The sequence below is a fragment of the Archocentrus centrarchus genome, chromosome 21, assembly GCF_007364275.1.
Source record: "Archocentrus centrarchus isolate MPI-CPG fArcCen1 chromosome 21, fArcCen1, whole genome shotgun sequence".
In the NCBI taxonomy this organism is placed as follows: Eukaryota; Metazoa; Chordata; class Actinopteri; order Cichliformes; family Cichlidae; genus Archocentrus; species Archocentrus centrarchus.
The window spans coordinates 30,320,768-30,340,204 of record NC_044366.1 but is presented as its reverse complement, the minus strand read 5'-3'; the positions used below and the strand labels follow the sequence as shown (position 1 = coordinate 30,340,204).

General features: G+C 42.9%; 2 protein-coding genes across 2 annotated transcripts; both read right to left on the bottom strand.

Moving 5' to 3' along the window:
• Positions 1 to 6,721: 6,721 nt before the first annotated feature.
• LOC115801309 (olfactory receptor 6N2-like) lies at positions 6,722 to 7,645 on the bottom strand. The gene has a single exon (XM_030759089.1). The coding sequence runs from the start codon at positions 7,643 to 7,645 to the stop codon at positions 6,722 to 6,724; it is 924 nt and encodes a 307-aa protein (XP_030614949.1).
• Positions 7,646 to 12,539: 4,894 nt separating this feature from the next.
• LOC115800199 (uncharacterized) lies at positions 12,540 to 18,836 on the bottom strand. The gene is made up of 10 exons (XM_030757448.1): positions 18,766 to 18,836; positions 17,108 to 17,786; positions 16,954 to 17,025; positions 16,787 to 16,858; positions 16,198 to 16,266; positions 15,985 to 16,095; positions 15,052 to 15,154; positions 13,717 to 14,909; positions 13,218 to 13,600; positions 12,540 to 12,962 (listed from the first exon to the last, which is right to left on the bottom strand). The coding sequence occupies exons 2-10, from the start codon at positions 17,784 to 17,786 to the stop codon at positions 12,540 to 12,542; spliced, it is 3,105 nt and encodes a 1,034-aa protein (XP_030613308.1). The 5' UTR covers positions 18,766 to 18,836.
• Positions 18,837 to 19,437: the final 601 nt, after the last annotated feature.

Below are 19,437 nucleotides of genomic sequence, written 5' to 3'. Positions count from 1 at the left end.
CCAGACTGGTTGAGCTCGAGGGGAGATCGAGACATGAGAACATAAGGCTCCATGGCATTGCGGAAGGCTCCGAAGACAGCTCTCCCTCTATCTCAGCCTACATAGAGAATCTACTCTGAGACAAGCTGGACATTCTGACATCATTCGACCTGGGGATTGAAAGAGCTCACCGCCCTCTGGGACCTAGAGCTCCACCTGACGCTCCTCCATGCTCAATAAAAGTCAGGTTTGCCACATTTAATGTCAAAGACAAAGTATTAAAACAAACCTGGCAAAAGAAAACCTTTACACTGGCAGGGAAAAGAGTAATAGTAGACTATGATTATGCCCCAGACGTGCTAAAACGGCGGCATGAATACGCTGAAGTGAAGCGGATCCTCAGAGAAAAGAAGATCAAATTCCAGACCCCTTTCCCGGCCAGGTTGAGGGTATTCTACGAGAACAACACGTGTCTACAACTCAGCAGCAGAAGCAACGAAAGACATGGTGAGACGAGGCCTTGAAGTCACTATCATCCAACCATCTACAACGTGGGCGGAAAAGACCGGAAGAGCAATGTGGACCAGGTTGGTAAAGATGGACAAGGAGCTTCCAAGGAATGAAACGCAGGAGGGATATAAGAAGAACCTGGACGCGTTTAGAAAAAAACAACAAACAGAACCATAAAGAACAAATAGGAGCAGATGGGACGAACATGTCCTGTTTCTTTCTGAAGTGATTTGGAGTCGGAGATCGCGCGGGGAAGGGGCGCCATAACCAGGTAATGCCACCAGAGGGCCCGTCGCAACCACAGAGTTGTGCTGTTTTCCCTCAAAGCCGCTCACTAACTATTGCATCACTAAGGTCGTAGACAAGACCAAAGGAATGGAAGTCCTCTTTGACTGTACATGTGTTAGTGCGATTTACAATGTCAAAATGTTCAGATGGTTAACAGTTGTTATTCATTTGAGTAGCCAAAAGGGTGTCATTCACTATGCTTGTTCTGGTTATATGGTAATTTACAACTCATGACTTTGACATCACAATAAGAATAGCAACCTATAAGGTAAAAGGAGTTCTTAATCCCATAAAAAGGGCAAAAATATTAGGCAAAATGAAAAAAGAAAAGGCAGAAGTAATATTCCTTCAGGAAACTCACCTCTGAGATAGAACATGGTAAACTTAAAAGAATGGGTTTTAATCAGGTATTCAGTGCATCACATAAATCACGTTGTAGAAGGGGGGTGGCAACTTTATTATCCCAGAAAGTGACATTTGAAAAGATCCATGAATATAAAGACAGAGAAGGTAGATACAATATAGTAGTTGGCAGACTCGAGGGACAAGAAATCACCTTTATGAATGTGTATGTCCCCCCAGGTTCAGAGTGGACATTTTATAAACATATCTTTGACATGATGATAACTAAATCACGTGGCATAGTAATCTGTGGTGGCGACTTCAATGTAAGATTAAACCCTTCTGAAGATACCTCTAAACAACCTGCTGTTAACAATAACATGGGTAAAAAGATTAGGAAGATGTTGAAAGAGCTGGGGATAAGTGATGTCTGGTGGGAACTAAACCCCCAAAAGAGGGATTATACATTTTACTCAGCAGCTCATCGCTCATGTTCAAGAATTGGTTATTTTTTCATGTACAACAAGGATGTAGGTCTGGTAGAAAAATGCCATATCGGGTTGATGGATCTTTTAGACCATTGTCCTCTTTATATAAAAATAGACGTTAACAAAACCAAAACTCTGTTTCTGTGGAGACAACTCAAGCATACTAAAGGGCAAAATTAAAGAAGAGTTAAGACAAGAAATTCAGACATATATGCAGGACAATGATAATGGAGAAGTCTCCCCTGTAACATTATGGGACGCCTGTAAAGCTGTCTTAAGAGGAAAAATAATTGCGAAATCATCCCTTTTAAGAAAAACCAGACAAGAAAAATTAAATAATTTGGAACATAAATTAGCTGAACTAGAGAAAAAATATAAAAATAAAGTAGACAGATTGTTCAGGTGAGTCTGATGGTGGTGGCGTGGAGGATAACTGGGAAACTGGCAGTGTGGGATCTAACGAAGACTGAGAAGGTTGAGCTGAGGCAGACTGAGAAGGCTGGGGCTGAGCTGAGGAGGTGACTAAGGGGACCTAAGGGACCGAGGGGGGCTGAGCTGATGGGGGGGGCTAAGGGGACCTGAGGGACCGAAGGAACCTGAGCTGAGGAGGTGGCTAAGGGGACCTGAGGGACCGAGGGGACCAAGGTTAATGAGCTAAAGGGACCAACGAGGGCGACACCGAGGGAGCTAAAGGGACCGAAGGCACTAAGGGAGCTGAAGGGACCGAAGGCACTAAGGGAGCTGAAGGGACCGAAGGCACTAAGGGAGCTGAAGGGACCAGAGCAGAGGGAACCTGAGGGACAGAGGGGACCGAGGGACCTGAGAGGACCGAGGTGGAGGCCGAGGGGACCGGAGGGACTAAAGTGGGAACTGAGGGGAGCGAAGCTGAAGGCGAGGGAGCCGAGGGGAGCGAAGCTAACACTGAAAAAACTATAGAAGGGACTGAGATGGATATAGGGACCGAAGCGCTAACAGAGGGGACCGAAGGAGCTAAGGGAACTGGAGCTGAAGGCGCTAAAGGAATCAGAGAAACCGAAGCTGAGGCTGAGGGAGCTGGAGCAGGGTGAGCCGAGGGAGCAGGAGCAAAGGGCTCTGAAGGCGAAGCTAAGGGCTCTGAAGGCGAAGCTGGGGTCTGTGAGGCTGATGCAGAAGCTGGGGTCTGTGAGGCTGATGCAGAAGCTGGGGTCTGTGAGGCTGATGCAGAAGCTGGGGTCTGTGAGGCTGATGCAGAAGCTGAAGACTGAAGCGCTGACTGAAGCTGCTGGGGCTAAAGCAGAAGTGCCCGACGGGGTGCTTCTAATCTGTGAAGCAGGAACGGGTGCGGAAGCAGGCCTGTCCTCGGCCGATCCCACCCGCGAACCTAAAGCGGGTGCAGAAGCGGGCCGGTCCATGGCTGGCACTGCCCGTGGACCAGAAACGGGTGCAGTACACTTCAAAGGAGCATTGCTTACAGTCTTAGCAGAGGAAAACAGCGAACCAGCGAGGATTATTTCCAACACAAAATCCCGAATTAGACCAGGCAAAAAATCCAGAAGTCTGGGGTGAGACGACAACAGTTTACGAACAATGCTTCTCCCGGCTTCCCGATCCTTCTCTTCAGGCAGCTCGACCCAGTGCTCACAAAGCACTGTAATGGCGTCAATAAACTCATGTTTGACATCCTCTGGTGTATAGACAGTCTCACAAGATAGATTGCATTCTTATTTTCCATCACTGGCTCGGAAAACAGTCTCTTTCAACTCAGTCTGTGGATTATTATCTTTTACAAGAGTCTCACTCAGAAAACATGTACTCACAGATCGTGTAATTCTGTCACACTCAGGGGTGAAGGGTGTGGTGATCTGTGTCTGCATAGAGGCAGTAGAAGGTGGTTGTCTTCGCCGCCGGGAGCCACGCTTCCGTCTGCCCGAATGGACAGGAAGCGAAGCGGCGGCTGGCTCCTCATCCCACTGACGTGCCAGAAACGCAGCGGGTGACGAGCAGGCTGGTGCTAATGACGAAGGCGGCGTATTCCACTGGGGTGGGGAGGAGAAACACACGCCCACTCTAATCTCCGTAACGGCTGGCGGAGAGACGGCAGCTGGCATAGCAGGCAGCTGCTGTGGCAGAGGTGGGTAGCGGCAATGCTGAGGTTTGTTCCTCCAGCCGGGCCCTCCCAGGGCCAGGCGTGTGCCGATGCACTGTGGCTCGCATTTGGAAACGAGCCGCTGCTCCCATGTCCGCGGTCTGCGGTCCGCTGGGTCCATACGTGGTTGCGTCGTTCTGTCAGGGTGGGGGCTGTGAGCTGGGAGGGGTGGACCCAAATGCAGGACTCGACCACGACTTAACTAAAAACTGGTTTATTTCCAAACTTGAATAATACAAAATACAAAATCTCAACCAAGGCCAAAAATCAACTGGAAGCCTGGGAGAAAAGAAAAACAAAACTGAGCAAACAAAGCACACAGCTAAGGGTAAATCACGGGGAACAATGACGACAATGCAACAAAGAACAGAGAAACTAAGGGCTTAAATATACACAAGGAAATCAGGGAGAGTGGAAACAACAGGGGACAACAGGTGAACCAAATGAACCTAATGATAAAGGGGAAGCAAACTAAACACAAAACACAGGGAACATGAGACTACAGAATAAAACAGGAAGTGACTAAACATAACAGACACTGACCTAAACACAGAAAACCTGACAAACTGAGCATTACACAAAGAAACAAAGGAAAACCACACACTCAAACAACAAACTATAAGAAACAACTTGAAAAAACAGCAAAAGAAAGCTACACAACAGAAACTCAAAACGCTGGGCCACCGGCCCAGGACCATGACCATGACAATCTCAGGTTTTAACTTTCAAATATTCACCTAGTAACACTGTCAAAGACAACTTCAAAATAAAATGGGACATGAAATCAATTATATACTTGGGAGTGACCATCCCTAAAGACACAAGAAATATTGTTAGTGCAAATTACGACCCCTTAATGACTAAAATAAAAAATGACCTATCCAGATGGAGCCTTATGCCTTACCTGGGACTTATGCAAAGAGTAGAAGCCATCAAAATGATGATACTGCCAAAAATACTATACTTTTTTCAGATGATACCAGCAGAACCAGCTAAATCTATGTTCCAGGAAATCGACAAATTGATATCCAGATTTATCTGGCAAGGGAAACAGCCAAGGATTAGATTCAAGACTTTACAGCTGGCTAAAGATAAAGGAGGCCTTTCACTCCCTAACATGAAAAACTATTGCAAGGCAGCACAAATAAATCCACTAATGGAGATGTGTGATCCCTCCTATATAGCAAAATGGAAAGAAATTGAATGTACAAATACCAGTATCCCCTTGCAAGTAGTAATTGGTAATATAGACTTATTAATAGACTTAAAGGAACTTAGCCTGTGCTCAGAAATAGCACTTAAGACCTGGCCCAAATTAGTAAAAGAAAATAAAGAATCGTGTTTGCCAATCGTGTTTGCCGATTAGATGGATAGCATACGACCAAGATTTTACTCCAAATAAAACAGACAACACCTTTAAAAAATGGACTGAAAAGGGGCCTGGTAAAATATAATGATCGCTACCATACAGGCTCCCTGAGGAGCTTTCAAGACATTAAACAGAAATATGGTCTCGATAATAAAGATTTCTTTCATTTTCTACAAACCCAGCATTATTTAGAAAAAAGAAACAAAGATGAACCAGATAGGCCTTTTGTTGGCATTCTAAATATCTTTCTAAAGTCATACCAATCAGTTTCCATTAACAAATTAACATCCAAAATATACAACGAGCTACAAAACCTGGAGGGTGAGGATACACTATATATCAAGGAGAAATGGGAGAAAGAGGGCAACCATCATACCCACATCGAAGACTGGTTAAATATATTGAAAAACTGTTGGAAATGTGCATCATCACTAACATATAAAGAATTTGCCTGGAAGAATGTTACACGCTTCTTCAGAACACCATCCCAGAGAGGCAAAAATGCTGATAGATCATGCTGGAGGTCATGCGGGTTGAAACAAGCTGGTCATTTCCATATCTTTTGGAGCTGCCCCAAGTTACTTTCTTATTGGGGGAAAATTAAACAGAGTGTGGAGAGTGTTATTGGGGCCAATATTGCTTTAGACTTTGAGACTTTGTACCTAGGCAAACAGCCAAACTGTGTAAAGGGGTTTAATAAGACATATATGTTTAATACAATGCTAATGGCCAGTAAAAAAGCAATCACTCAGAATTGGATGACTGACAAACCACCTACACTAGAAGAATGGACAAATGTCATTCAGGACATTCTCTGGATAGAAGAACTGACGTTTGTACTGAGACAGGAACATGAGAGATTTGAAAAATGTTGGAAGCCATGGAGGACTTTTATGAACACCAGATCTGAAACAAATGAAAACAAGATGACACCCATTGTTCCCGAGCTACTCAATTGTTTGACTTGTTTTATTGTATTGAAATGTTGCTTATTAAAAAAAAAAAAAGAATACAGGATACTGAATATTTAACAACCACATGAAGAGGTACAATGTCTAGATTATTAAAACCATTTGATAAGAGAACTGTAAAACATTGTATTATGCTTTGTGTCCAAGTGATACACTTTCTTCATTTTATTCCCAAATAAAAAAAAACTTGAATTCAACAAAAAGAAATTTGACTGGGCCAGTTTGCGAAGCTTTCCCTCTGAATTTAGCTTCCTGCAGACAGGAACAATATGGCAGTAGATTAGACACAAAAACAGGGATAAAGATGGTCATTATAGTAAGAAGTCAACCTGCTATGTTGTTCAGAGTTGTGTCCACATGAGAGCTGAAGCAGAGGCCAGTTAGAACAGAAAAGCCTGTGCGGTTTATTCCCTCACAAAGCCAAACAGCTGGTGGCTGAAGCAAATGTACACTGGTTGATGCAAAGACTTCCACAGAATGCAAACAGTGTTAGCAGAAAATAATAAGAATTCAGGCTACGCAGCTGCAAAGAAGTGAGAGTGATGGAGGAAGCAGGAGGCAGGAAGACTGATTTTAACCACACTGAAATTGAATTGTCTTCATTATTGCAGAGTAAGCAACAAACTGATTAGTTGACAGTGTTGCTAAATTAGTTCATTTTTACAGTGTAGAACAATCTCTTGAGTTGTTTAGAAATTTCTTTCATTTTTAGTCCATATATGATTGGATTAAAAAGGGGATTATATGTCACTATTTGTAAAGTCATTATTAAACGCACAGTTTTGGGAACATTAGACTCCAGGCCTGATATGACATCACACGCACACAAACACGAATAGCTGATCAGAACTATCAAGTGGGGTAAACAGGTCTGTGCAGCTTTTCTCCTGACTTCTTTACAACTTCGATAGGATATTACAAGTATCCTGGCATATGTAAAAAATATGAAAGCCACAGGGAGAACTGCAACATTAAACAGTACAACTATATCAAATACAGTTGCTGATTCCAATTGCTCACACAGAAGTTTGTAAATTGTGTTAGTGCAAAAAAGTCCATCAAAAGTAAAGCTACAGATTTCTTTTTGGGACATTAATATAGCTGTCACTGCAACCTGAGAAGAGGGCACAATCCAAGCTAATGCCAACAAAATATTAATAGTGGTTTGTCTCATGATAACTGGATACTGCAAAGGTTTGCATATAGACACATATCTATCATAGGCCATGGCTAACAACAGTAAAAATTCTGACCCACCCAGAGAGTAATACAGAGAAAACTGAAAGAGACAAGCAGAATATGACATGATCGGTCTTTCAGATAAAAAGTCGATCAAAAGCTTTGGGTAAATAACAGTGCTCAACATAACAGAGTTTAATAATAAAGCTGCAATGAAAATATACATAGGCTCATGAAAGCTTTTCTTAACCACGATGAGGAATACAATGGTGGAATTACAGCAGAGAATTAGAATATATACAGTAAACATGATCACAAAATAAAGATATCTGTATTTGTACACTTGCACAAAACCATCAAGAGTTATATAAGTTACATTTAATTCAAGCTCCATTAAGACTGTCAAAATGTTAGCAACATATTAAAGAATAAAAAGGGATATGACATAACAAGGAAATGAGAGAAAACAGAAGGTGAACACCAACCTTATCCTGACCTGCACATAAATGGAATTCAGAGAGTGAATGATTTGACTTCTTGGACTCTGTACATAAAACTGCTTCACCCTCTGTGGACTTCATCTCTAACTTCACCCTAACTCTCCACCAAGAGCAATACGTAAGCTAAAACTCTAGAGTACAGTCCTGTGCTGAACTGTTTCCTTAATACCACCCACACTGTTTCTTTTCTGATTATTAGAATGTTATTTATTCTATTTGCACTCACACAATGACCTTCTATTTATTTAGTGAGAATTTTCTCATTCACCTGATAAACCACTTCATTTTCCTTTGTAGTAGTAAATGTTGACACATCATTGTCACTTCCAAAGGAATAATGAGAGTAAGCAGGCAGCTGCTACAACTTGATTAGTTGATCATCAGCAAGTGTGACCATCTGTATAAAAGCAGACGTTCTGGCAGTTTGCTGGTCAGAAGCCTTCATTGTGCTAACACAATGTTATAATCGTCCCAGGAGTGGATATCCTCGCAAATGCACCCCAACATCAGACTCTGTAATTTTCAGAGAAACTGCAAAAAAACCTAAGTGCTCAGAGTCTACAGGCATTGGTTATCATGTTAAATGTTAAAGTTCATGACATTACAATTAAAAAAAGACTGAACATCTATAAGTTGTTTGGAAAGGTTACCAGGATTCAGCTTCTTCTCTTTTAAAAGAACATGGCTTAGGTTTAGAAAGTTTCATTTAAACAGACCGCAAGACTTGTGGAACAATGTCCTTTGGACAGACAGGTGTGGAGATGTTTGCCAATAATGTACAGTGCCATGTTTGGCAAAAAAACAAAGATAGAATATCAGCACAAGCGCGTCATATCAACTATCAATCACAGTGGTAGAGAGGTGATGATGTGGGGATGTTTTGCATCCACAGGACCTTTGCACTGATGGAGTTGACCATGAACTCCTCTGTATACCAGAGGATTTTAGAGTCAAATGTGATGGCATCTGTTCAGCAGCTAAAGCTTGGCAAAACTGGGTAATGTAACAGAACTGATCCCAAGCCATACATTCATTTTCTTCTGCTTATTCCAGCCGGATCGTGGGGGCAGCAGCCTTAGCAGAGAAGCCCAGACCTCCTTCTCCCCAGCCACCTCCTCAAGCTCATCTGGGGGGACCCCAAGGTGTTCCCAGGCCAACAGAGAGACATAATGTCTCCAGCGTGTCCTGGGTCTGCCCCGGGGCCTCCTCCTGGTAGGACATGCCGAGAAGACCTCGCCTAAGAGGTATCCTAGTCAGCTACCCGAACCACCTCAACTGGCTCCTTTCGATGTGGAGAAGCAATGGGTCTACTTTGAGCCCCTCCCAAATGGCTGCATTTCTCACCCTATCTCTAAGGGAGAGGCCAGCCGCCCTTCAGCGGAAGCTCATTTCTGCCACTTGTATTCATGATCTTATTCTTTCGGTCACTACCCAAAGCTTGCAACCATAGATGAGGGTAGGAACGTAGATTGACCGGTAAATTGACAGCTTGGCCTCAGACTTAGAGGTGCTGATTCTCATGCCAGCTCCTTCACACTTGGCTGTGAAGTAGAAATTCTGTCCATAAAAATTATGAATAGAATCAGTGACAAAAGTCAGCTCTGGCAAAGTCCAACACCCACAGGAAATGAGTGCGACCTATTTCTGGTAATTTGGACCAAGCTCTTGCTGCAGTTGTACAGGGACTGAATGGTCCGCAACAACAGGCCAGCTACCCCATACTTCCACAGAATACCACGAGGTTGACATGGTCAAATGCTTTCCCCAACTCCACCAAACACATGAAAACTGGATGAGCAAACTCGCCACACAGTTGAATATTCTTGAGAGGATGAAGAGCTGGTCAAGCGTTCTGTGACCAGGACAAAAACTGCCTTGTTCCTCTTGAATCTGAGGTTTGACTAGTGGACGGACCCTCCTTTCCAGCAACCTGGTATAGACCTTCCCAGGGAGGTTGATGAGTGTGATCCCCCAATAGTTGGAACACACCCTCTGGTCCCCTTTCTTAAACATGGGAACCACATGCCCAGTCTGCCAATCCAGGGGAACCACCCCAGATCTTGGCGCTGGTAATGGCAACAGGCAGCAGTAGTTGAGCGTGTTGTGTGCTTTTTGTGTATGTGTATTTTATACTATTTGTTATTTTATTTATTTTTGTTATAGGGCAAATGTTAGAAAAGCAACAATCATGATGACTTACGCTTGCTTAGTGCACTTTATCGTTTTGACACTTTTGTGTCACTTTTTGGGCAGACTCTGTGTGAACCAAGAACGTCAGCAGTATAGCCGGGATTTCCTCCTCTTCCTGTGGGACTCAGGTGTGGGCTTTGTGGAACCCTCTGCAGTTTTTCCCACGGATATTCTCTGGATTGGAAACTCCACGGAGGATCGACGTTGGGAGCACAGGTTGTCTGGGGTCAGAAAACGGGGGAGACGCGGTGGTGTGCGTCAGAGGCTGAAGTGGCAGGGCCACCGTTGGATGCCACTTTCCACTATCATGTTGGCAAATGTCCAGTCACTCCGTGGGAAAATTGAGGAGCTTCAGGCAAATGTCAGGTATCTGGCAGAACACAAAAGTGCTTGTGTCTTGGCACTGACAGAAACATGGCTAAAGGACCATGACTTGCAGTCGGACTTAGAGATTGAGGGGTTCGGAGAGCCCATTCGGTTGGACAGAGACTCCACGGCGACAGGTAAATCACTCGGTGGAGGCTTGTGCCTTTATGTGAATAAAAAATGGTGCAACACAATTGTCATCAGGGAGACGCACTGTACTCCCGATATTGAACTTCTTGCTGTGTCATTGCGCCCTTTTTATCTGCCCAGGGAATTTCCACAGCTTTTTATTACTCTTGTTTACATTCATCCTAAGGCCAATGTCGATTTAGCTTCCCAGGCTATTGGGAAGACCGTGCATCGCCTTGAGGGTATTTCCCCAGACGCTCCGAACTTTATTATGGGGGATTTTAATTATTGCAGGCTCAGGAAGTCACTCTGCAACTTTTATCAGTATGTGACGTGCCCCACTCGACTTACGAAGTCCTTGGATTTGTGTTATGGGATGGTGAAAGACGCTTATAAATCCTTAAGCAGAGCCCTGCTCAGCTCATCGGACCACAGTGTTGTTTATTTGGTTCCGTCCTACAAACCTGCCCTGAACAAACACAAGCCGGAGCGACGTTTGGTTCCGGTGTGGTCGGAGGAGTCTATCCGCTGTCTTCAGGACTGTTTCAGCTGCACTGACTGGGAAATGTTTAAAAGTGCATGCACTGATCTTGATGAGCTCACAGACACTGTCTCATCTTATGTCTCCTTCTGCGAAGAATCAGTCATCCCCAGGAAATCCATCACTATATTTCCTAATAATAAACCATGGATTTCCAAATCAGTAAAAATTTTAATTAACTTGCGAAATATAAGTTTTAATAATGGGGATGTGGCTCGATATCAGTTACTCAAAAAACAAGTGAGGAAGGAACTGAAAATAGCCAGGGTGAATTATAAGGAGAGGGTGGAGAATATGTTTAGGTCCAATAATTCTCGATTGGCTCGCGCGGGCCCATCGCGTATAGGTGTAACGCAGTAACAGCCAATCAAATCGCAGCTTTTTTGTCCAATGAAAAAATCGCTTGATTATTTACGTTATTGTCTGAGCGCAGGTTCGAGTCCTGCTGTGGGCAAAGCTTGTGTTACATTATCAATGAATAAACACCAGTTTTTCTATAGGAAATGTGGATAATGTTCATTTTGAACATTGCTTTTTTTCTTCTTATACACTGTTACAGACCGAGAGCTATTTTTCTGCAGTGTGTACCTATAGTTTCACTAAGTACATAATGAAGAATAAAAGGTATCATAACATTTTTGAGATACACATACCAGAGATATTAAAGTCCTCTTTTTTCCCATCAGTTTATTTTTGTCATCTAGATAACCCAGTTTAAATACAAAGACTGAAGCTGTAACAGATTTATTGTTCTGTAATCACTAATCTGCCTGCTTATCTATTCTTTATATCACCTGCATTTTCCAGTGCTGTTAAACTCAATACTGACATAATTACTGTTGTTCAATCATTTTCTTGCCTGCCTTCTCTAAGCCAATTAACCTCATTCTGAATGCTTTAAATCTCATTGCTTTTCTTCCATTCTGTCTTTCAGACTCATTTTTACAACCCATCTCCTCCTTATTGTGATCACTCAGGGCCCCATCCAAGCTTCCATCTTCAGCTTCACCACTATCAGCTTCTAAACTCTGGAGGGGTCCTGTCCTAACTCCTGCCACCTCTGGGATTCTTTTTGCTATGATGGATTATTGGAGTCTAATTGCAGAATCACTTAAATTATTTCTGTAACTTCTGATTTCAATAAATCATCAAAATTTTCCATGTGATCTCCCCTTATTGAACTGTTTTTGTAGACAGAGCCAGAAAGCAATAACCAAACCAAAGATAGAACACATCAGACTTGGATTATCTCCTACGCAGTCATATTTATTATAACATAAATAGAACAGAAAGGTTAGAAAGATAAAAGCTGTAACTCCTATACAAAAAGCATGGACTGTATTCATTATGTGAAGTGTTTTAGGAATAACAAGATTCAAGGCCAGCAGCTTATGGTAAGCATTCACAAATAAAGATACAGCTGAGCTCAAAGTGAACACCGTGTTGATGTTCTTGTAAAAAATAACTTATTTACATTTATATATTTACATTTGTAGAAAAAAAAAAACAACATTCACAGCAATTAACCCTCTGAATTATGTACAATGTCAACTATTTATTCCTCATTTTTTTCGTTCTTCTACCCATCTATGTCTCTCTGCCTCATAGAAAGGAGACTCCTGAAACTGCTTCCAGGTCATCTCCTTGGCCATGCCCTTATCTCTGTATCGAGAGTACACTTTAGAAGGGCAGTAAATGTATTTCCCTGCCACTCCTGGGAACCCTGTATGTATGTGTGGGCTGTTTGGTCCCTGTTTCAGGTCCATGTGGCAAAACCTGCAGAGGCGGCCTGCTTGTTGGGACTCTGGCCGTTTCCTCTTTTTTGCCATCCTCTCCTCCGCCCGCTTCTTCGTAGCTTGCAGTTCCCGCTGGAAGAATTCTGTTTGGGCAAATTCTTCAAAGGGCATTTTGGGGTTACAAATGCCCTCAGCAGCATAACTCTGATGGACCTTCCTTGAACAATAGAAATAGCGCACAGGCCCTTGCTGATAAAAAAAGTGGACAGAAGATCCGTCAGTCTCAAACTGGGACTTGGGCTGTCCACAGGCAAGACAGGTCTTTGTCTGCCTTTTTTTTTGCTCAGGCTGCTGCTGTTGTTGTTTTTGTTGTTGTTGCTGCTGCTGCTTCTCTAAAATGCCTTCCACAATTTTTTCTATTGAGTCTTGTGTGAGAGGTGTAGACAAGGGAGGAGGTGGTGGGTTGAAGACAGCTGGCTTGATGGTGACCACAGGAACACTAACTGTCTCACTCCCTTCTGGTAAAGCATGCCAGAGCTGCTGCGTCTGAACAAGCTTTTCAGGGCTTGTGTTCAACGAAGAACTTGTGTTCAGTAGTTTGCCCAAGTGCTTCACGTAGCGGGATATGTGCAACTTGGATGTGGGGTGCAGCAAGCTGTTGGGGTCCATAGCAGAACGGTGGACCATGCTTGCATAATCTTGATCTACAAGCTTCAGGAGGTCCTTCTTCCCATGGTGCTTTTGCAACAAGTCATCAATTGCCTTTTTTATGGGTGATGTCCAGCGTGTGTGGTCCAGCACAAAAACCCGTCCGCCTGTTTTTATAGGTCCAGTGCGTGCACTCCTTGGTGAGGCCCGCACGGGCAGAGGAAGGGCATCAGAGATTTCTGAGAAACAATAAGACAATAATAGTTCACCATGATCATTTATAATGTAATGCATTAATAATGATAATAATATGGATTATCCAGAATTGTTTGACATAACCATTAAGTTAACTTACCCATAACTGCTGTAGGTTCCTGGATGTCTTCTGATGGTGTCTCCTGCTTTAAAAGTACACCAGCAGAGAGTGGGTCAGTGACAGGTGGTGCTGATCCAGGGGGTGCCATGCCTGACACTGCCGAGCTGGAGGAGGAACTTGAAGGAGGACAAACTTGAAGTCGGGCAGACACAGCTTTTTGTAGAGAGGATGGAGGCGGACGGGCGGCTGGTTCATCTGTCTTCAGGGTTTTGTGTTTGTCCCAGTTCAGAGGGATTGGGCGGCAGCCTGGCTCTCTGTATTCAAGCCCAAATCTCTCTCCAGTGTCTCTGTCAGAGAGGTGAAGTGCAGGGTACTTCTCTTGCCCGGTCACTCTCCTGGAGACTGCGTTCAACTCCGCCACTAGAGCTGGATCAAAAACAGCAGGGAGAATGACACCTGGCTGCTTAAGGTCCACCAGCCGTTGGTAGTTCCATCGTGCCACCCCTGTCATGCCCTGGGCCTGGAACAGTTCAGTGGATACGTGAGTCCCAGTGATCCACTGCGCCTGGTGGAAATGGTAACCCTCCTGCTGCGAAGTGCCTCGGACAGGAATCCAGATGGGGACTTTAGCGCCTTCACCGGGGACGTGGTTTAGCTGAAGAGTCCCACCATACCGAAACATTACGCCCTCTGAAAGTTCAGGGTCACTGAGGCAGCCACGCAGTATGTGCACTCTCTGTACGCGCCACACTTTCAGCATGGATGGCTTGAAGAGTGGGATATTGTTGGGGTCTGTTGTCTGGTGGAAATGTTTCAGGACTTTTTCCACTCTGTTCAGCAGCTCTGTGGGTTGTGGTATTTTAATCCTGCAGTGCTCTCTTATGTGCTGCTTAGTGGGATTAGCTGGATTGATACCACAGAATTCATAGGCATCCTGAAGCCTCTTCAGGTCCTCCTGATCAACCACAGAGAAAGCAGCAGAGAGAAGCTGGCAGAACGTGCTGAACAGAGGGTGATGCTCAGAGGTGCATTCTCGTGAAAATCGCCTCAGGCAGTGGAACAAGTCCAGTTTAACAACAATGTTTGGATTATAATTTGTTCGAGAGGCACAAGAGTTTGCCAGTGGTCCAGATGTGGCTGCAGCAATAATAGCAGGAGTGGTTTTCCAGGCATCCCAGTCTAGATTTTCACCAGGGATGCAGTCCGGGATCTTAAACGGTGCACAGCAATCCCTAAATGCAAGAAACACAAATATATTTAAACGTGTATATTATTAGTTGTTTATTAAATTGATCTTGAAAAAAACAACTCTATTTGTTCAGACAATTAATAGTTTGAATGACAATGAACAAAAAAAAAGATGACTGTTCTGACCTGTCCACCCAGTGGTATCCTGCCTTTTCCACTCCATCTTCATTGCTGTCTTCAAAAGTGAGAACTTTGCGCACAGATGTGCAAGCAACACTTGTGCTGGGCCCTGTGCGCCGCCTGCAGGTAGTCCAGAATGCGGCAGCTCGTCTTTTAACCGGTTTAAAAAAGCATGAACACATTACCCCAGTCCTGTCATCCCTTCACTGGCTCCCTGTCTGTTTTAGAATCGATTTTAAGATTTTATTGCTTACTTTTAAAGCCTTAAACGGACTGGCACCTTTGTATCTGTCTGAGCTGCTTCACTGTCACACCCCTGTAAGAGCTCTGAGGTCATCGAACCAGCTGCTCTTACAGAGGCCTAAAACTAGACTAAAACAGAGAGGTGATCGAGCTTTTGCAGCAGCAGCACCAAAGCTATGGAACGATCTACCTCTCCATATCCGCACAGCTCAGACGATACACACATTTAAATCTCTATTAAAAACACATTTCTTTTCCTTGGCATTTGGCTGCAGTGCTACCTCCTTTTAGATGATTGTTTTATGGTATTTTTATGGTACTTGTTTTAAACGTTTTAATTTTTAATTTTCTTATGTTATTTATTGTTCTTAATGTTTTTATTTATTTATTTTTATTTTATTATTTTATTTATTTATTTATATATTTTTATTTTTATTTAGTATAGTCCTTGGGGTTACAGATCTTGTACAGCACTTTGGTCAACGTCGTTGTTTTAAATGTGCTTTATAAATAAACTTGACTTGACTTGACTTGAAAAGGAAAGTAGGCTTTCTGTCATTCAGTTGTGCAGGTTTTGCACAAGATGACATTATGACAAAGTGTAAAGTGGTTGTGAATATTATACTGGCATCAGTGATCTATGCATTAAGCCGAAGTTTAATTGAAAACCAATCCTAAATTAAAATGGAGACGTACCTGGATTTGACTCAGGCCCTTGTGTTTGATCTGTGGTCTCCTTCAGTAGAAACGACAGCTCCTTTGGTACAGGCACAGGAACCTTGCTCTTCTCATCTTTTGAGGCTGCACCTACAAGGTACAGGAAAAAAAAACAAAAAAAACAACCTTTTTTATCTAGACACAATAAACAAAACCTTTAATCAGATGAAAAACACTATAGTTGTTTGTTACCATCAGCTGATGATGCTTGAAGTTCAGTAGTTGTGTCGGAAGGGGGTATGGACAGTGCCGCAGAGGGAGCTACAACGGAAAAACGTGTTAGTCACTTCATAATTTACAATGTATGTGAGTGTTGGTGTTAGTAGGAACTCAAACATTCATACTCTTACTTCTCCTGTTTCTCATTGTTAAACAAATGTAAAATATCTAATTGCAACAGAAACTAAACAAATTTATTCTTCTAACCTCTACTTGTTGAAGCAGGAGGAGCAATATGAGTCAATGAACAACCATTCATTCAGGTGTTAGTGCCTAGTGCTACTTGATCGCTTTTAATACAACACCCATAAAGGACAAAAGTGCATACTCACCCCTTGTGGTTGGTATCAATTCATGAAGGCAGGTATCAATTCATAGTCCTTACAGCAGTTAATATCATGCCAGCACACAACTGAACTATCGGAGGAATGTGGCCGGAACACGGCCAGAACACAAACACAAGAACAACATGATATAACAGTTTAAGTTAAGGTTCAGTTTTGGAGGGCAATTCGTCGTGTAAAACAATTGTACTCCAGTTCTGAAACCTTTCATTAAAAACCTGTCTTTGCTCCTGAAGGCACTCTGGGTGTGGGTACTTCTGCTGCTGCTGCTGCTGCTGCTGGCACAGTAACTACTTATGCAGAGACAGAGGAGAGGGGAGATATCAGACAGAAAATAGCCACGGTCAGTTCTGACCTTTAGTCAAGGTGATGATGGTTTACTTACAGCTGTTGGCTTCAAGTTTTTCAGGTGAGACACTCAGCATTGCCTCCTCCAACTCTTTGTCATCATCCATTCCTGTGATTCAGGCAAGAATTAAATAAATAATTAACTTAGTTTCACATCAAAATGTTATTAAAATATTAATAAAATTATCTACCAATGGGTTTGGTGGAGGTCCTTGTGCTAGCTGAGGCAGACTGATGCTTCTTGCGCAAGTACTGCTGCAGCTTATACATCCGTGTTCCTTGAATGCAGCTCTTTTCCATGATAAAGGCCACGTAGCCATCACCTCTGCCATCCCAAATCTCCTTCCGTGTGCTCTTAGATGGTAAGCCAAAGCCAACAAGCTGATCATCTTCACAGGAGACTTCTGCTGCAGCACTCACTCTGCTGGCCTCATAATCCTGAAGAGACTTTATCTCCGTAAAACTGAGGGCATACTGTACAAATGACTGCAGGCTATCCTTACTATGCCTTTCAGCCATGGCGATCCCTGCAGCCTCTTCCTTCTGGAGACTTTTGATCAGATACATGGTGTACCCAACATCATTTTCCAGAAGCCACCGGAAAGATTTTCCTTTATATTTTCCAAACTGCAGGATGTACTCTCCTTGCACCTCACGCCTGTCGGAGGCATCCCCTCCTCTGTGACGGACCACAGTCAGAGCATTCTGATGTACCAGGTCCTCCCTCATTGCTACAGACTTGTTCTGAAGTTTGGTGTTGTCTTTTATCCGCCGAGCTTCATCTGACGGGTCTTGGAGGAGGTATCCGAGTGGCCCCTTGCGGAACACCACACAGGTTTTACCTGGGTACAATACAACTTTCTTGTGCATCTTGACATAGAAAAAAAGTAATAAATAAACATAATTTGATTTTAAAAATATCATTTTGACACAAATACAGAGCTTTCAGGTCATAATCACATGACCTTTGACCCCACAAAAAAAGGACAAATTTATCAAAAGAAATAAATTAAAAATAATGCTGCACATTGTGGTAGGGTTTAGACAGCAAGCTCCAGGAGAAAGGTGAGGAGACAGAACAAGTGTTTTAAAGAGCACTGACAGGAGAATACATTTATTAAACTGTGGCCAGGGTTCAGCTGACTTAGTGAAAGCTTACTCTAGCTTACAATAGTTGTGATAAAAATGTATTTTATCCAGGCATTGCAAACTATTCTGTCTGTAAATAAAAATCATTCATGGTTGAGTGATTATTTGTTTATTCACAATTATTTATGTCAGTTGCAGTAGTCAAGCTTAACCTAAAACTGGTAGCTATAGTGTCATAGCACCTAAGTATTGCTGGCAGATTTTCAGCATATGCCTATCATGTTTATTCATTAGCGAGCATCGCTCACGTTAGTGAGATATCGCCCACTGATTCCTTGCTATTACAACACAATCACTGTACACATGAATGAAAAATAGCAGCAGGTTCATTCATAATTTAGCGTGTCATCTCACTACGAGCCATTAATACGCTGTTTAATTACACTACACTAGTAACCTTTGTGTCACAGCGGCCTCTTAGTGTTGGCAAAATATGTACATAACTTTGTCAGAAACCCACCGAGCTTTTTTAACAGTACAATCTGTTAATAACACACACGAAAAAATAAAACATCATGTTCATTCATATTTAGCATGTCATTTCACCACAGCTAATGAACTCTGATCATGGTAGCCAAGCGACGGAAGGACGCTAGTTTACGTGACTGCACCAGTAAATGAATTCACAACGAACACTTGTGATCCTGGACCTGCATATTCATTGTGTAGATTTACTCTTATTTCGAGCATCCTTTCTTACCTTTAATAAATGAATACGGGCCACTGATTGCTGTAGCGAGCAGTGGGTTAACTGTCCTGTCTCGGCTAAAGTTTCAAAGTGGAAATTTTTAGAAGTACCGCATCGCAAACGCACAACAGCGCCACAAGGGTCATAGTGGCCAAAAATATATTACATCCGTAGTGGTTTAGCACTACCATAGAGAATGAATGGGAAACGGTTTAGGCCGTTTAGCTAAACAATTCTCGGCTTCCGCGCGGGTTAAATCTATGATGGGGATGCCAACCAAAAGGACTTGGATTAATTTTAATTCTTTGCCTGCTTTTAAGTTGTCTAATGATTTTAATAGTTTTTACAATCGTTTTAATATTTATGATTTTACCGAGGAGCTTTCTGGTTTTAAGAGTGTGCCCTCAGATGTCACAAACACAGTACACATTGATAGTGGAACTGTTTTTAATCTCTTTCGGAAGACTAAGGAGAGAAAAAGCTCAGGTCCTGATGGCATTGGAGGCCGTATTCTTAAAAACTGTGCCCTGCAGCTGGCAGATATCTTTAGTTTTCTTTTTAACATGTCTCTTAATACTCACAGGGTCCCTCAGCTTTGGAAAGCCTCAACCATTGTTCCTGTTCCCAAAAGTAAGGACACTCGGTCCTTGAGTGATTTTAGGCCTGTTGCCCTCACCTCATTAG

Bases quoted from the DNA above. Each gene is read 5' to 3' on its own strand.
- LOC115800199 (XM_030757448.1), bottom strand. From the start codon at position 17,786: ATGCACAAGAAAGTTGTATTGTACCCAGGTAAAACCTGTGTGGTGTTC. The intron at 16,859-16,953 runs GTAAGTAAACCA...CTGCATAAGTAG, and splicing joins AAAACTTGAAGCCAACAGCT to TTACTGTGCCAGCAGCAGCA. The intron at 16,267-16,786 runs GTTTTTAATGAA...TTTCCGTTGTAG, and splicing joins GCCTTCAGGAGCAAAGACAG to CTCCCTCTGCGGCACTGTCC.
- LOC115801309 (XM_030759089.1), bottom strand. From the start codon at position 7,645: ATGGAGCTTGAATTAAATGTAACTTATATAACTCTTGATGGTTTTGTG.